The 17142-nt window shown below is 51.5% G+C and overlaps 1 protein-coding gene across 5 annotated transcripts in view; it reads left to right on the top strand.

The window, feature by feature from the left end:
- The window catches only part of RGS3 (regulator of G protein signaling 3), a 130631-nt gene that overhangs the window by 53712 nt on the left and 59777 nt on the right, over nucleotides 1-17142 (top strand). For all 5 annotated transcript variants that reach the window (XM_045196688.3, XM_024562169.3, XM_024562170.3 and 2 more), the window contains 3 exons: nucleotides 3225-3421; nucleotides 6064-6147; nucleotides 11366-11477. In XM_045196688.3, coding sequence (XP_045052623.2) covers nucleotides 3225-3421; nucleotides 6064-6147; nucleotides 11366-11477 — 393 coding nt within the window. The remainder of the gene's footprint in view (nucleotides 1-3224; nucleotides 3422-6063; nucleotides 6148-11365; nucleotides 11478-17142) is intronic.

Raw genomic sequence — 17142 nt, 5'->3', positions numbered from 1 at the left:
CCCTGCCTTGTGAAGACGGCCCAGCCTCAGATTTGCCACTGCCTGGGCGGGATGACAGCCAGGGCTTGCTCAGAAGCCAGAGCAAAGCCGAATAATGACTGTGTTTCGTCAGTGAAGCAGGTGTTGGAGCAAAAAGGGGGGACAAGGGATGTTGGAGCAGAGACAATAAGAGGCAGTAGGAGGGGAGTCAAGTAGCTCGCCTTCACAGCGCTCAGTAGGTGGGTTGCAATCTGGACTGATTTTTAAAGAGACTTCAGAAAATCAGCTCTGGAGAGCTAGGCCCATTCACCACACATTACCCAGGGGTATGTGGAGATGGGGCTCGAGGGTACGACAGCCGTATGAGCTGGGGTGCTCTTGCCGTGTACCATTTACTGGCCGAACGACCTTGGGCAAGTCACTCAACTACCCAGACCTCAGCAGCCTTGTCTACAAAACAGCTGCACAGACCTTTCCCACCTGAAGGCAGAGGTGTGTGTCAAATGGCTCATTCACGATTTGCCAGCCCCAGGCAGAGGTGCTGTGACAGCCCTGGGCAGCTGGCCTAGGGGAGGGAGGAGGTGCCCCCTTTCTATTTTCATTTCATTTTATTTTTTAAAAATGAATTTCAGATCCTTACCTGAAGTTATGTTTATTGATTTATTGATTTTAGAGAGAGAGAAAGTGGGGAAGACAGAGAGAGAGAGAGAGAAACACTGATGTGAGAGAAACATCGATTGGTTGCCTCCTGTACTCTCCCTGACTGGGGCTCGAACCTGCAGTCATTTGGTGTACAGGATGATGCTCCAACTAACTGAGCCACCCAGCAAGGGCAGAAAGGCATTCTTTTAAACGTCTGAAACGGGGGAGCACAGCGCCCAGATTTTGGCATCAGCAAAGGCACCTTTCTTTAACTTTGTTCTGTGTTGCCTCACTCCCTGCTTCTCAGTCCTGTGTGGTTTGGCCTTCTCTGGTCCAGGCTCGCCTGTGTGAGATTAGACTGTCTAGCTCCAGGCTGACCCTGTGACTCCAGTCACAGCTTGGTTTGAGGCCCAGCCCTAACGGTGGCCCTGATGGGTGGATTTTTTGTCACTTGGGGTGTGTAGTGACCACTTGTGTGCTCACACTCTGGCATGGTTCGCCAGGCCCTCCCCACCCGTCTCTCATGTGTGCCCCCCACACTGGCCCTGGGACAGGCAGGGCGGCAGTCTGTGTAGCCACACTTCGCAGTGGAGGTAACGCTGGCTTAGAGGGCGAAGGAGCCCGCTCAGGGCTACACAGCCATGCTCTGGGGAAGCAGCGCTCAGTTCGGGTGTCTTGTCTGATTCGAAGTACAGGACAGGTTCTTTTTAAAATTTTATTTAAATTTTCAGTTATAGTCGACATTCAATATTGTTTTAGTTTCAGGTGTTAGACATTTATGTAACATACAAAGTGATCCCCGGAAAGGTCTGGTATGGGATGGGTTCTTTCAGCAAAGCAGCCAGGGCCGACGTCAGGGCCAGATCCCATAAGATGTGTAGCTATGTCTGTGTGAGATTCTCTCTACCCCGCTATACTCCCAGGCCCATCCTGGACTCAGGCTCTCTCTTCTTTTCTTTAAGTGCCTCCTGAAAATTCAGGAAGTGGTTTTAGTGATTATGATTTGAGTGCTGCCCCAAGAAGGGCTGGGATAGGTGGTCACTTGTTGGATGGGAGATGTCAACTTGTTTTTCTCATGTAGCAGGGTAAGAAGAGGTGTGAGGTGGGCGTAGGAAGCAAGTGTGAAACCTTCTGAGCTGAGTTTTTCCTCTGAGGTTGTGGACCTCGCGTTGGTGGGGAGCTTCCCCAAGATGTATCTGGGGTCAGGACACCTGTTTACTCCCTGGCTTCCAGGACCGGGGGTGGCAAAAGGAGGCCTCGAACCTGGGACATGCAGGTTAGGGAAGGCTGGCCAGCTGCTCCCCTGGCAGCAGGAACCCTTGGAGGGGCCAGGGGTGCATGGAGCCTGAACGTTCCAGAGTTTGTCTCCTACCTGCTTGCATCCAAGAATCCCTGACTTTTTAGCTACTCTGCCCATTGGATGGGACATGATCAAGTCCTGTATGCCACCTCTGTTCAGTGTGTCCAGCAGTGCCCCCTTAAAGAGGGACCCCTGTAGCCTTCTGCTCTCTCTCCCGGGGGTGTCTCCCACCCCCTCTTTCTCTCCTTTTTCTGATTGGAATAATTCGTGAGTTAGTGGTGAAGCTGGGAGGACATCCAGCTGTGATAAAGCCTAGGATTCCCAGAGACCCTGAAGCACCGTATTAATTTGCTTTTCCACGTGGAGGAATTACAACAGTAAGCACCACCATAAGTTAGCAGCCAACTTTAATTGTACACTTACAGGTCCCAGGCACTGTTCTAGGGGCTTCACTTGGAGCATCTCAATTAATCCTCCCAGCAACCCAGTGGCCTTAGTACTGTTATAGTTGAGGCAGCCAAGACTCTGAGGGGGAAGTGAGCTGCCGGAGGTCACCAAGCTAGCAAGCAGAGGAATGGGGTTTGGGCACAGCCATCTGGCTTCTTGCTGGCGCTCTTCTGTGACAACTAGAGCAGCAGGTGCCACTCCTCATCCCAGACTGACTTAAGTGAGCCCACCTGCCCCAGCTCCCTTGCCTAATAAAGGCCGGACCCCGATGCATCCCGGGAAAGCCCACTGTCTCTGTTGCCACTGCAGAGACTGGATCTCCAGGCCCTTTGTTGTGAGACGTGGGAGGCAATGGAGTGGGTGAGTGGTGCTGGATGTGTGCAGGGAGTGGTGGGGATGGTGGAGGGCAGAGAGCATGTGCTGTGCCATCCGGGCAATCACTGCTCTGCCCCAGGTGATTGTTCTAGGTGGGACTGTGGGGCCTGGTGAGATTGGGCCTTCTGGTTTGTTAAATGTGAGAGATTTCCTGATTTTTGTAAGTATGAGGCCAAGCTGATAGGTCTGATTCGGGCCCTGGGTCACCAGGCGAAGTCTGCATCCTCCATCACAGCTGGTGGTTCCCAGCACCGCCTGAGCTGTGCAGTTCCTTATTTACCTATCCTTATCTCTCATAGAGTATGAGGGAATCCCTTGAGGTTCAAGGCCCTTCCCAGGCCTCCCTGTAGTCTAAGCACCTCACACAGGGCCTGGCGTTTGGCAGATGCTCACAGCAAATGGCTGTTGCCTGAGTCTGTTCCATTTTCTAGGAGGGGATGGAAATGGAAATGCCTCACCGTCTCCCGTCTCTGTTCTACAGAATCAGGGAGTCCCAGCAAAGGGAAGTCCTATACAGGCCTGGGGAAGAAGTCTCGACTGATGAAGACGGTGCAGACCATGAAGGGCCACGCGAACTACCAGAATTGCTCAGTCATGAGGCCGCACACCCCACACTCAAGCTATGGCACCTATGTCACCCTGGCTCCCAAGGTCCTGGTGTTCCCCGTCTTTGTCCAGGTGAGCTGTGGCTGGCCCCAAGGACTTGCTCTGGAGGAGTTGAGAAAGAGGAGGATCCTTCACCCAGGACTCAGGGATGGTGCCTCATTCCAGGACTGGGGGCTCCTTTAGGGAAAGACAAATAGCTTCAAGTGCTCAGGGTTCTGGGGATTATACTGACGGAGCACAGGTCTCCAGGAAGGGGAATGGGAGAGTGGGGGCTGGGGAGCTTAACAACAAGAGGGTTCCTTCCCGGTTCCCCCCAACCTCCCCTTTCTCTGGGGACAGGCTGGACTCTCTACAGTTGCTTGTTGTATGGTCACAGGGCCTGTGTGCAGAGGCTTCTGCTTCCTGGCTCCTCCAGTGGTTTGTTGTGTGGCAATGACCAAGGCAGAGGCCTGAGGTCTGGCCTCTCATCTGGTCTCTTTGGTCTAAACAAACCTACCTGGCCAGTAGTCACTGGTGGCCTGAGAGTCCCTCGAGTCTCCCTTCTCCTACTTCCCCCTCCTCCTCCTCCCCCTTTCCAAACCTTTCTTTATTTCACCACTCAGAACCAGTGTGAGCATTTACGTGTCTTTTCTGTGTGTGTATACACATTAAAAAAAAACCCCAAACGGGTCTTACGGTACATTTTATGTATTGCTGCTCTTTTTAAAGGAAGATTGCACGATCATTTCCCACATCATTAAATAATCTTGAGTCCGTATGTTGTAGTGGTTGCACACTCTTCTATTATGTGGATGTACCACATTTATTTAACCAGTTCTCTATTCAGACGCTCGTGTGTCTAACTTCTTTTGCTGTTGTAAATCACTCTGCCATGAAAATCCCTGTGCATGAAATGCCTCTCTGATTATTATTCTTGGAAGAGATTCCTAGAAGTAAAAGGACTGAGTCATGGGTCATAAACATTTTAAAGGCTCTTTATACATATTGGCAAATTGTTGTCTATAAAGATTTGATTCGTTTAGGCTCTCGTCAGCAACATAGAGGTGACAATGTCCCCCGGGCTTCATTTCTGACCTCTACTTCCTTCTCTTGGCCTCCTGGCATCCGACTCTAGGCCTGGCACTGTCTAGTAGATCTCAGACACACGTTTTAGGGCGCCACATTCCTCTGGCAGGTGACGTGCCTCTCCCAGACAACTTCCACAGTAGGGCTCTCCCTTGGCCTTTCTCTTGGTCTCTTCTCTTTCTTGGGATGTAACCCCAAAGTCTTGGCATTCACAGGGGTTATTTCTTGTTTTTATTTTTACATTTTTACAAATGTAAAAGTTTTTAAAAACTTTTTAAAAAATTGGAAAATTTTTTAAATGATAAAATATGTAAACCAAAAAAGAATGGTACAACACTTCCACGTGCGGTTTAACAAGTCATTATAAGTGGATATCCACGCAGGTTAAGGAATAGACACTTACGGCCACTCCAGAGGCGTGTGTGTGTCTCTTCTTGATCGGAATGCCCCCCTCCCCAGTGCATGCGCCCACCAGCCTGATGTTATGACAATCATTTCTTTCTTTTCTTTAGTTTTACCATCTATGTGGACTTTCCTAAACAGCATTTGGTTTGGCCTCTTTCTAAATGGTTTTTTTTTTTTAATTTTATTTATTTATTTTTAGAGAGAGGGGAAGGGAGGGAGAAAGAGAGGGACAGAGACCCTGATGTGAGAGAGAAACATTGATCGGTTTGCCTCTCATGTGCCCTATCTGGGACGCCCCATCCAGGGACAGAACCTACAACCCCTGCATGTGCCCGACCAGGAATCACACTGGCAACATTTTGCTTTGAGGGATGATCCCTGACCAATTTAGCCACACCAGTCAGGGCAGGGCTTGAATGTTTTTTAATGAAACCATACCACATGTATTCTTTTGAGCCTTGCTTCCTTTGCTTCACATTATTTGTAAGACCCATCCAGATTGTTGTGTGTCGTTACATTTGTTTCACTCTCTTTTCCTCCAGCACCTTGCTTGGTGTCAGGTGCCTGGAAGCCGTGTTATAAATATGCATTCATGAGGATAAGCCCTGTTGGGGAGTCCAGAGCTTAGGGAGCTTCCTCTGGGGTGGGCAGGGTGTGGGGCAGGGTGATGGGGTAGCGTAAGAAGTTCGGGTAAGAACTGGTCCCTGGGAACTGATGGCTGAGAAGGAGTCAGTTACCTTCAGAGTGTCATGAATGCAAGGCAGGGACTGGCCTGGCTTTGAAGGTACTCCAGTGATCCAAACTGGCCTAGTTTGGTGTCCTGAGACTTCTCCAGAGGTGTCCTGAGAGCCTGGACCTAACAGCAGGGACCGTCCTGTGAGGCATGAACAGGACATATTGGGGGGGGTGGGGGGTGGGCCTGTGAAGTCCCAGGAGCCCAGTGTGGTGGAGGAGCCGGGGAAGGGAGGGGGCGGGGGGACGGAGGGCTGCAGCACATGGTTGGACTTCCTGCCAGAGAATGTAGCTCTTGCGGTGAGGGCTGGTGGTGAAGGTGGCAGTAACAGTTCCGCCCAGGACCAGAGTGTCTGTCTTTCTGTTTCCATCTGTGTATGAGGGGGTGTGTGGGTTTCTGGGGTGCGAGGAGGGCTGGCAGACTTTTTTGTGTCAGGCCTTGTCAAGCTGTCTCTCCCCGCCACCCCCAACCACCTCCATCAGGCCTCTTTGAACTCCCACTTCGATTTCAGCCTTTAGATCTCTGTAACCCTGCCCGGACCCTCCTGCTGTCAGAGGAGCTGCTGCTGTATGAGGGGAGGAACAAGGCTGCCGAGGTAAGGCTGGCACATGGCGTTCCCAGGTAGGCTGTCCTGGTGGGCTTCGTGGGCTGTCCTCTGGGCCCCCAACTCTTCTCTCTTCCTGATGGTCTTAGAATTGTACTATCCCAGGGTAGAGAAAACCTGAAAAGGCTTCCATCCCCCTCCATGCCCTCCTTACCACACAGTGACCTAGCTTGTTCTTGTACATTTCCAGCAACAAGGAACTCACTACCTCTCAAAGCTGTTTAGTCCATCTTTGATGGTCAGAAAGTTTTCCCAGCCCCTAAAGACATCCCATCGTTTGTTCTAACTTCCTCTAAGGAGCGGAAGAGATGGCTGTTCCTCCCAGCTGTGATGAATGACTTTGTAGGTGAGAAGATGAAAGGAGTTAGCCAAAGAGAATTTTTAGAGGAGCAGATATGCAGGTTTTATGGGTCTGTATTAACCCAAATCCTCTTCTAAGGGGATAAGTCTGTGATTTCTCCTGGGCTTTAGCTCGGCCAGTGGAGGCCTGGGTGTGGAGATCATGCCTCTTTGGGGAAGCTGGCCAGTTCCAGCTCAGTCCTGTGAGCGTAAACCTACTTGGACACAGAAGCTAGAGCCCTGGGATCTTCAAGGCTACCTGCGGGCCTTGCAGAGAGGGTAAGGGGCTTGCTGCAGATGAGGCCCTGACTCAGCACTGGTAGCGTGGCTGGCTGGGCTGAGTGACAGCTTGGGGTGGTGTGGAAAGATCAGGAAACTTGAAGGCAGGAAGCATATAGCAAGCTCCTGCTCTGCTGCTGGCTCACTCATGACTTCTTCCTCAGTTGTCTCATCTGAACGGTGTGTGTGTATTTGAGGCAGCTGATCTCTAAGGGCCCCCTCAGCCCCAGCATTCTGGGACATTACATATAATTGCAGCTAAAGCAGGAGGCTGCTTCTGTTTTGTTTTTTGAACAAGCAGACCAGAACTCATATGTTCCAATGAGCATCATCTCTTTCAAAGGAGCTCCCTGGGGAGACTGCGTGCTTATTATTGCTACCACCCTGGCATTGCTCACTACATCTCCAGACCTCTTCTTGGGGAACTTTCTTAAGGACCTTGGCATATCTTCTGAGTTGCCTTGATGGAAGTAAAATTTTATCTATTGAGGGAGATTTGAATGTTAGGAATAAGAAGTCACTTGGAGCTGTGCTTGGTGAATTAGGGTGTGGTGGAGCCAAGTCAGGTGGCCAAGGGCGAAAGTGAGGTAGAGCTGTGAATTCACGAGATTCCAGAGAAGGCACTTAGAAATGGCAGCCACCTTGAAATACATACATACGTCTAAATTGGCTCTTTTGTTTGTCCACTCACCATTGAGTCTGCAAACTCTGAGCTGCACATGTACCAGATCTCAGCACCCCCAGGAGAGGCACAACTGTTCCCACTGTACAGATGAGGAAACTGAGGCACCAGTGAGATTAACTGGGACCTGAGGGGCTCTAGGCTCACAAGGGGTGGAGCCAGGATTAGCACTGGGATCTCGGGCTCAGCCGTGCTTCCCATGACCCCATGCTGCCTCTGGCCTGTTTGTTTAAAAACAAACTCGAAAACACAAGCTGAAGCCATCACCTGATTACAGTCTGGCCCAAAACTCTTCGCTCGTGGGTCTTTGGAGCCTCAAAACCAAGAGGACCCCCTTTGAAGGTTGAAAGAAGTGATGTGAAGACAAGTAAAAATAGATATATTTGTGTTTCTTAAACTATGCTAGGAAGCATATACGAGCATCTTGGTATCCTGCCATGTTGTTCAGGCCCGAAATATGAACCAGCACAAGAACGGCTTGAGCAAGTCTGTAGAACCACAGCGTTGCTTGGTCTTTGGGAGACTGTTTCTTCTGATTGCTTCCCTGTACCTCCCAACTGATGGTTTTCCAGCGAGTAGTGCATCTGCCGAGGCCATCCCTCCAAACACAGGTTTTGTTAACGGAGAGTGCTAAATATAGAAAGTTTTCCCTTACGCTCAACAGGAGTCTTTATTCTGGGAACGTTCTCCCATGGTTCTTGGTCTCTGCTCTGAGCATGAGTTTGCTGAAATCTGCGAGCTGATCCAGACCCACACCACGAACTGCCCTCATCACACCTGCTCCCGGAAGTCAGAGACTTCATTAATGTGCCCTGGGATCAAATCAGCATAATGGAGTAGCCCGGTTTATACACTCCAACAATAGGTACCAAACATCTGCACTGTAGCTGGGCCCTGTGCTAGCGCTTCCAGGAATACTACGCAGCCCAAGACAGACACACCCACGCTTTACACACTGACTCACTGAGTTTACCGTTAACTAAGGCACCAAGGTCTTTTCTGCAAACCCTGCCCTTAGGCCAGATTCCTGGAGGAAGCTTGGTTAGGGCTACTTGGGAGAAGTGACCCTTCAAGTTGCAAGAATTCCCTAACCAAGCAAGGATTCCTCAATCCTTGACCCTTTGGGAAAACAGATGTGTCCTTGGAGCAAGTGTGGAGAGGACACTTGGAGGGCGGCAGGTAACAGGGCCGTGGAGGTGGGCATCACTCCACTGTGGGCTGCTGTGGCTCCTGCTGGAGTGAAGGCCACAGAGTGCTAGTGAAATGGCAGAGGGGCCCACCTGCCTCCCCTGGCACACTAGCCACTCACTCTGCCTTCAGCTGTGTGCCAGCTCTGTCCTTTCCATGACCCGACTTTGGGGAAATTCTTCGTTCATGCCTTAATCACTTCCTGTCTAGACCACATTTCCAGCTCTGGGAGTCAGGGCCAGAGCAGCAGCCTCGGGCTTTTTGCACCTTGCTCCTGGGCACTTAGCATCTGCCCAGTCCTTTCTAGGCCTGGGCCATTTTTTTGACTTTATAGCTCCTAACTTCTCCAGCGCTCCCCCTGCCAGCTTCCCAGTGGTTCTGCAGGTGATTGCCAGAGTTCCCTTGAGTGGGCCGGGGAGACTGAGGGTTTGCCTGTGTTGGGTGAGTTTAGAGCCTTCTCCTTTTCACTGCTGGGACTTTGAAGACCTCGCCTCAGACAACCGACCCCTCAAATCCTTCTGAACTCTCGGATTGCCTTCTTCCCCTCCCTTAACTTCATTTATTTTTGGTCTTCTTTGCTCCTCTTTTTTGGTCCCTGCTTGGATTCTTTGACATTCAGGGATAGGACAACTATAGGTATTTAATATATTGCTGCCTCTCTGTATAGTGACCGCTTTGGGGTCAGCCATACCTGGGCAATGGTCCCCGGCTGTGTTACCTTAGACAGGTCACGTAACCTCTCTGAGCTGCAGGGCCCCCATCTGTATAACTGAGGGCAATGGTGTTATTTACAAGTGAGGATCCACAGAGCAGGAAATAAGTGCTCAACAAATAGAGGCTCTTGTTGGGCTGTGTTGGGCCAGGGCTGTGGTGGGAAGGGGGTTGGATGGCATCATCGCCAGGGTCCCTGCCAGCCCAGGGTTCCAGAGCCCTCATGTTTGGCCCCGTCAGAGGAGCCAGAGCCCCTGAGAGCCTCTTGCCCATGGACTGCTCCTGTTGTCTCTGTGGCCAGATTCCCTCACACCTCTGTGTCTCTGCTGTGCTCAAGAAGCCAAGGGGTCCTTTGAAGATTATTTATATGCTTTTTTAAATTACAAAGTAACAGATTGTCATTGCAAAATAATTCAAATTAAGGAGAAATGTATGAAGTAATATCCACTCCCCAGAGTGAAGAGAATGGTATCTTAGACATTTAAAAAATATTAAATATAGACGGAGACATAGTCTTTATTTCACAAAATTGGATTATACTCTTGGTATTTTTGTACATTACACTATTTTGACTTTAGGCATTTATGATTTTTTTTACCCTTGTTTATTTTATTCTTTTTTTTTTACTTCATCCCCACTGCCATTAATTAGTTATGTACTTTTAAAGAAATTAAATTTATTGGGGTGACACTGTTTGTAAGATTATGTACATTGTGCATTGTGTGCTCACCCCCCCCCCAGTCCAGTCTCCTTCTGTCACCGGGTGTTTGAGTCCCTTTACTCTTCAACATCAGTGTGTGTACTTGTTTTTGACAAAAATATTGCCAAGAACATCCATGTAGGTTCATATTCACATAGCCTTGTGAGAATTTCTGTAGGGTGATCTCAGAGGTAGAGTTGTTAGGTCATCTTTAACAGCCTGATCGTTAAATGTCAACACACTGGCTTTTTAAACTTCAGTGACAATCCACACCACAGTCACCGTGGCCCTCAGTGGTGCCAACCCCTGCTGGTTGACTCTTCTTACTTCGGAAGAGATGAAGTATCAGATTTTGACACCTCACAGGGAAGTTCACATAATTAATCATATTTTGTTTTCTTCAGAGAATCTAAACTTGGATTTTTATTGCTCTTGAGTAAAGGCTACTACAGAATTTACAAAGCAAAGAGCAGTGTAATCTTTAGTGGCATTAGGTAGGATCAAGTCGATTTTTGCAACACAAAAATATGCTGAGCATGCCTGTTGGTTTACCTATAATGTCTAAAAATAGCTTTCTCCTTTATTTTTGGAGCACCTAGTGCATAAAAGAGATAAAAGTTATGCACATGCCTGTATTGGAGCGTAAGTAACTGGCTTCTTCTTAAACTGGTCACGCGTTACTGCAGTTAAAATTACCACAAACAGTTTGGTAACAGTAGCGCACGTTGCATGTCGCTTCTCTTCACTGTCTGCACCGGGCTTGTGAAAGGAGCTTGTGAGGGAGCTGGGCAGGGACTCTCTTGGGTTGTACAGATGAGGAAACTTGGGAGACTTAACCAAGTTTTCATGGCTACTTAGGGGAAATAGAGCCTTGTGACTTCTGAGCCCAAGTCCAGTGCTCTTCTGGCCAGATGGTTAGAGGAAAATACAAGCAGATGCGGGACATCCTGCACCTCAAGCGTGGCTCCAAGCCAAGGTGATTCCAGGGCTTTTGGCCAGAGATGTGCACCTGTGAGGTGTCAGGCTATGGAGAGAGCTTGCAGGGGGGCCATCTGCCAAGGAGGGTGAGGGTCCTTTTTTGTGTGGTTTAGTTTTTCCTACTGTGAGGAGACGAGCTGTCGAAAACCATAGGGCAGAAGGTTGCTCTTGCCTCCAGGGAAGGTGTGTGCCCTTGGTTGCGGCCACACTGAGTCGGCTCTGGGTTCTGCCTAAGATGACGAGGACTTCTTTCCTGGACCTTGGGGGAGGTTGTGGCTCCTGGCCTCTGGGACAGCTAAAGAGCCCATTCTGTTTGCTCTTGCCTGATGCAGGTGACACTGTTTGCCTATTCGGACCTGCTGCTCTTCACCAAGGAAGACGAGCCGGGCCGCTGCAACGTCCTGAGGAACCCCCTCTACCTCCAGAGTGTGAAGCTGCAGGAAGGTAAGTTTGTGCCCAAGAGGCCCTCCCGACTTGTTCTGAGTTCACTGCTCTGGGCGGCCTGGGCACTCAGTTTGCATCCGGCTCCTCTGGTGCCGAGCTGTCAGCTGTCCGGGGGCACTTGAGCATGTGTGGGCAGGTCCTGCCCCTGGACTGTGGGCTCTCAGACACTGGTATTCTGTTCTAGGCTGGCAAGCCTCCCTACACACCCCAACCTTTGCTGTTCTGGAGATGTTTAGGGAGGCTACGGAGTCAGGTGGGGAGAGCTTTGGATTTAGACCTGTGTTCAGATCTTGGGCCTGCCCCTCACTACCCATATGGCCTGGGGCAAGTTACTCAACCTCTCTGAGTCTGTCTCTTCATGTGTGAATGTGGGATACCGTAGTGTCCCAGAAGATTGTTGTGAAGATTAAATTAGGTCCTGTATGCAAAGTACCTGACTCACACCAGGTGCCGCATAAGTGCTAGTTGCCGCCACACTCACCACATATCCGGCACAAGAGACCACTGCTCCTTCTCTGCTCGGTTAATTTACTACTTTGGCCAGAGCCCCGGGAAGCTGGAGCATGTGTGGCCAGGGGCTGGTGAGCAGGAGCACGTGGGAGCGTGGAGTGACCCTCTACCCCAAACTTTCCATCGTGCCCTCCTCCACTCTGGAACGGAAAGCCAGCTGGGAGTATCTGCTGAGCGGTTTGGTTTGGCGCCTGAGGTCTCCGCTGAAAGGGGCTTGATTTCCTCTCCCAGATTGTGAAAACAACAACAGACCTGTTTGAGCATGGGTGACAGGGGCTGGGAGGAAAATATTACCCAGCGAAAGAATTCTGTTTTGACGGGTTTTGCTCCAGGAAAACTTCCTGCCTGTTTGCAGACCTGACCTGTGTGCTCTGCCCCTGCTGGCCTCCCCCTCAGACACCAGGCAATGTGAGAACCTCTACTTTCGCCACCCCACAGGAAGTCACTTACAACTTCTTCTTGCCTCTGGCTTTCCCCTGCCCACTGAGGGGGAAAAGCAAGGTACCTCACTCAGAGGCCAGCCCCTCCCTCGGGGCGCCTCCCCCCCAACCCCCGCCACTACCCACCATCCTGACCAAGATCAGTGGTGAGGAGCAGTCCTCAGAACAAGCTGAGCCTGGAGTTGTAGGGAGCTCCCATGGGAGGAGGGCAGGTGAGAGCTACTGCCCTTGGTTTCCTGCTGCTCTGCCCTTTCCTCCTTCCCTCTAACCAGCTTCTCCCATGTGCCTCTTGTCGAGACCCTCCCACCACTGGCATGTATGTGTGCACACAAGCATACACAAGCACACACATTGTTCACTCTTTTCCTCTGTGCATCTGCCCATCCCCAGCTCAGACAATCTGGGACCCGGTGAGCTGTGAGGAGTACTGGGGACAGTGCTTGGTAACCTGTGCTGATTGACTATAGAACTGGACTCTTATTGGAGGCTAGTGCTCATCCTCCTGCTAAAAGGAGGGAGGGCAAAGGAGAGGGCTCAAACTGGCTGTGCTTTGGGTAGGGGTTGGGATGAGAGTGGCAAGGGCAGTGGAAGAGCCCGGCGTAGCACCTGGGAATTTGGGGTCTGGGCTCAGCTTTGCTGCTAACATGCTGTGTAACTCCAGCCAGATCTTTCCCTTTTCCGGGCTTCCTGGGCCAGTCCTTTGTGTTCCTTCCCAGCCCTGATGTCCCCAGACAGACCCTGAGGTAGCTGTGAGAAGCCGGACAGTGCCTATATGTCCAGTCTCCACCCCTCAGGGGAGTGGGGCCTGACTGGAAATTGGTTGGATCTTCCCCTCCTGGAGCCCCCAGACCTGAAGTTTGAAGTTAGAGGCAGGGTGAGCTCCATCCTCCACTGGGTGGTGGATGGCTGTGGTAGGTGGTGTGGGGCCTTGAGGTGTTGCAGAGATACTTCCCAGATGATGAGCCCCTGTGAGCTGCAGTCTTGTGCAGGCGTGGCTTCCTCAGGCTGGAGACCACACCTTCTCCCTGCAGATGGCAAGCTGTGGGTGGCCAAGGACAGCACTCCTTATGAGAGACAACCATGCTATTACAGCCTGTTGGGTTGCCAAGGGAGGGGGGCGTGTGTGTGTGCGCGCGGGCGCACCCATGCATGTGCACATGCCTGTATGGACCCGCTGGGCAGATGGTTTGGTGCAGACAAATTGCCTGCCCTTCTCCAGCAGTGTCAGTGACAAACACAGTGAATACGGCTCTTCAGGGAGCCCGTGAGCCGAGAGCGAAGGAAATGGTTCAATGACATTGAGCACTCAAGGTGCACATTCCATTACTTACATTTCTTTCCAGGCATTGGTGCAGCCCTTGCCTCCTCCCCAGCACCCCCTCCCTTGAGACAGCCCTGTGGGTCCTAGGGTTCTCAGAACTCCAGTGACCCCCTTCTCCTGCGGTCCACGCCTGATTTCCTGCCTGCCTCCCTTGTGCCCCCAGAGACCCACTGCGGCCAGCAAAGGCCTGAGTGAGGCTTTTAAGAGATGCATTTGGGGCTCAGCTGGAGCTTCTGTTGGCCAAATGGTCTCCGATTAACATTGTTTGTGCTCCTAGGTTTTTTGTTTCAACATGTGTGAAGAGTTCAATTTGGGGCAAAGGAGATGGTAAACAAGGAACACGCTCAGCCTTTCCTGGGGGCTGGGACTGGTGAGAGTTGTTCCCTGGCTGGGGAGGATCTGCCCCACCCAGGGACCAAGGAGTGCCTCGTGTGACCTGTCTGAAGGGCACTTCCAGGGTCTATCATGGGGCCCAGAACATTGTGGGTGCTCAAGGAATATTTGTTGGGTGAGTGAATGAATGACTGAAAGGAGACCAGAAATACTGCCTCAGCTTAGGGGCCGGGAGTGCCCTCCTCGACCCGGGCTCCAGGTGGGTGGCTGCTTAAACCTCGCCTGCCCTCCTCCTGTCCAGCTGTCTCCAAACTACAGCGGGCTGCGTGGAAGTGTGATGGGAATAGGCAGAGAGCTGGCGCTAACAATTGGGACATCTCTGGTCAGCCAGAGCCCATTGTAGCCTCTTCCTGCCTCTGCCGCCCACCAACTTTGTGGCTCTTTGTGTTTCTGCCTCCCAGGCGGCCAGCATCCCACCCACAGTGTGTCTTCCTGGCCTGCTCTGGTCTTTCAAGATGTCCTGGAAATGTCTACCTGATTCCTGGGGTGTCCGTCTGCCCTGCTGACCCAGGTGCCCAGTCTTGGAAACTCAGGGGCTGAGGTCCCAGCCACAGGGATGCTTGGAGTTCAGTGTAGTGGGTTGCCAATCTCCGAGCCCATCCTCAGGGCCGCCCACCTCAGTGCTGGCCATCAGGGCGAGTTGAGGGAGGGAAAGTTCTCCACCTCTGGATCACGTGGCCCAGGGGAATGACAGAGAAGTAGACAGGTTTGGGGGCAGAAGTGTGACGAAGTGGTCAGAACACAGGCTTTGGAGGCAGGTAGTCATGGGTTCACATGTCAGCTCTCACTTTCTTACTGTATGCCAAGTGTAAGTTGTTTTCCCTCCCTGGGCCTCAGTTTCTGCATCTGGAAAATGGAGACAATAACCCTCTCGCTTGTCTTACCGGGTAGAGAGGCCTTGGTGAATGGCTGAGTTTGGGATCTCAGTTCAGCCTTGAGAGGACTTTGGGAAAATGACAGAGGGGTCAGACCTGGGTGGGGAAGCCCTTCGGAGCCCTACTCAGCCCATGACTGGCGATCTCCCCTAGACGGACCCACAGTTTCATTGGCGGGAAGCAAGGCCCACCCAAAAACCAAATGGCTCCTTGTTACATTTCATAATGGCAAAAGCATTTGGAATGTTCGATAGAAACCCAAATATGCCTGTCCCTTTTCCCTTACACAGTCCTCATGTCCGCACTCAGGACAGTCCAGAGCTCAACCTAATGTTTCTGAAGGGTTTCTGATGGGGCTGAGGTCCCTCTCCTAGGTCGGCCGCCTGGCAGCCTGCTCTTCCACAGCTGTGCCTCCTTCCTGGCACCCTTGGCTGCGGAGGCTCTGATCCATGCTGAGCGCTGCCCCCATTCTGTCTCTCCCTCAGAGCACTGCCAGCGCAAGGCCAGGACGGGGAGTAGACGTCAGTGGAGGTTTGGGGTCATGCAGGAGGGGGGGTGCGTGTCATAGCACAGAAATGTTGTCAAGGCAATCGTCAGCTGTCCCTCATCATGGCAATGCGACCTGGGCTTCATTCCCCCAGCCCCAGCCTCCTGTCTCCCTGAGGCTCCTGTATCCTCGGCTTTCCCCTCCCTTCCAGGTAGAACCTTCTCTTTTCTCACTGCCAGCTTCTAAAACCCAAATTTCTGTTATTTTCTTACTGAGATTTTTTTCTTTCTTTCTTGGCACTAAGGTCGGCTTCTGGAAAGTCAAGGAAATGTCCCACTGTGTTTTCTTAAACAAAAGAAACCAACTCCTTTTGTTCCCACCCTCAGCAACGCAAAGAAGTGGCAGAAGCTTTGAAATGACAGGGTCCTTAAACATGCCGGATTCATCCCAAGTCCAAAATGAACCCCATTTACCCATGGGATTTTCTTTATCTGACTCTCTTTGGTGCCCCTGGCCCAAGGGATGGTTTTGCCCAGCAACTGCCCACTGGCTTGCTCTGAGGGGCCTGGCCTTCACTCACTACTTTTCTTAGGAGTAGGCTTGATCCACTGTCTGTTTGTACTTTGCACTTTGCAAGGTACAAACCTTTACTTTGCAACACAATTTGTAATCTCTTTGACAATGTCTTTGATTCAGGTACATGTGGAGGGGTCAGCACTGGGCTGGTTCCTTGGAGGGGGCAGAGGCATTTGAGAGGGGGGTGTGTAATGGTTTGGAGCGTGGCCTCTAGAGCCAGGCTTCCTGGGTGGAAATCTTGTTTCTTTCCCTTTCTAACTAGGGCTTGCTACTCAAGGCATTTGTGCCTCAGCTTTCTCACATGAATCATGGATGATAATAACCCTTGCCTCATAGGGGCTGTTTTGAGGGTTGAGCTGATACAGGTAGAGCATTTGACACAGTGGTTGGCATGCAGCACTGAGGTGCTCTCAAGTTCTTTGACGCTTTAAGTGTTTGCTGTTATATAATGTACAGTGTGGTTGCTTCCCTTAAAAATGACAACCTGCCTGGTGAGGTCTATTGTTTGAAGTGTGGGAAGTCACTGATTGTCCCCAGCCTGTGCCCAGACGATTGCCCGGTGAGGAGCAGGCTGCGTGGGCAGGGGAGGTGTCCGAGAGGAGGGCAGGGCTTCTCCTCCGCACTGGCTATCCCTTGAGCACGACTAGTGTTGCTCCACCTCCATGCCTGCTGTCTTTGCCTCCCGCCTCCTGGCACGCCCCTTCTTCTCATTTTGAGTTCAAGCTCAAAAGCATCCTCCACCAGAAACCTCCCCCAGCAGCTGGGGGTCATCTCCTAGCCCTTCTGTTTCCCAAGCACTCTGACTGAGTTATCTGCTGCCTTCGGGTGGGGATGCCACATTAGCTCCTCTGCCGGAGGGGTGGGGAGTAGCCAACAGCCCCTCTTAGCCGCCCTCCTGGTAGAGAGGGCCCAGTGAATGGCTGACTTTGGGATTCTAGACCAGGGGTCAGATAGCTGTAGAAAAACACACTGGGGGTTGGGCCTGAGCTGGGAAGCCATCTCTGCACTCTACTGAGCCCATGATTGGGGACCCCTTCCTCCACAGCCCACGTATTCCTTGGGG

Source organism: Desmodus rotundus, chromosome 1 (genome assembly GCF_022682495.2).
Source record: "Desmodus rotundus isolate HL8 chromosome 1, HLdesRot8A.1, whole genome shotgun sequence".
NCBI lineage: Eukaryota > Metazoa > Chordata > Mammalia > Chiroptera > Phyllostomidae > Desmodus > Desmodus rotundus.
The sequence above is the reverse complement of the archived record's forward strand: the minus strand, read 5'-3'. Positions and strand labels throughout refer to the sequence as shown.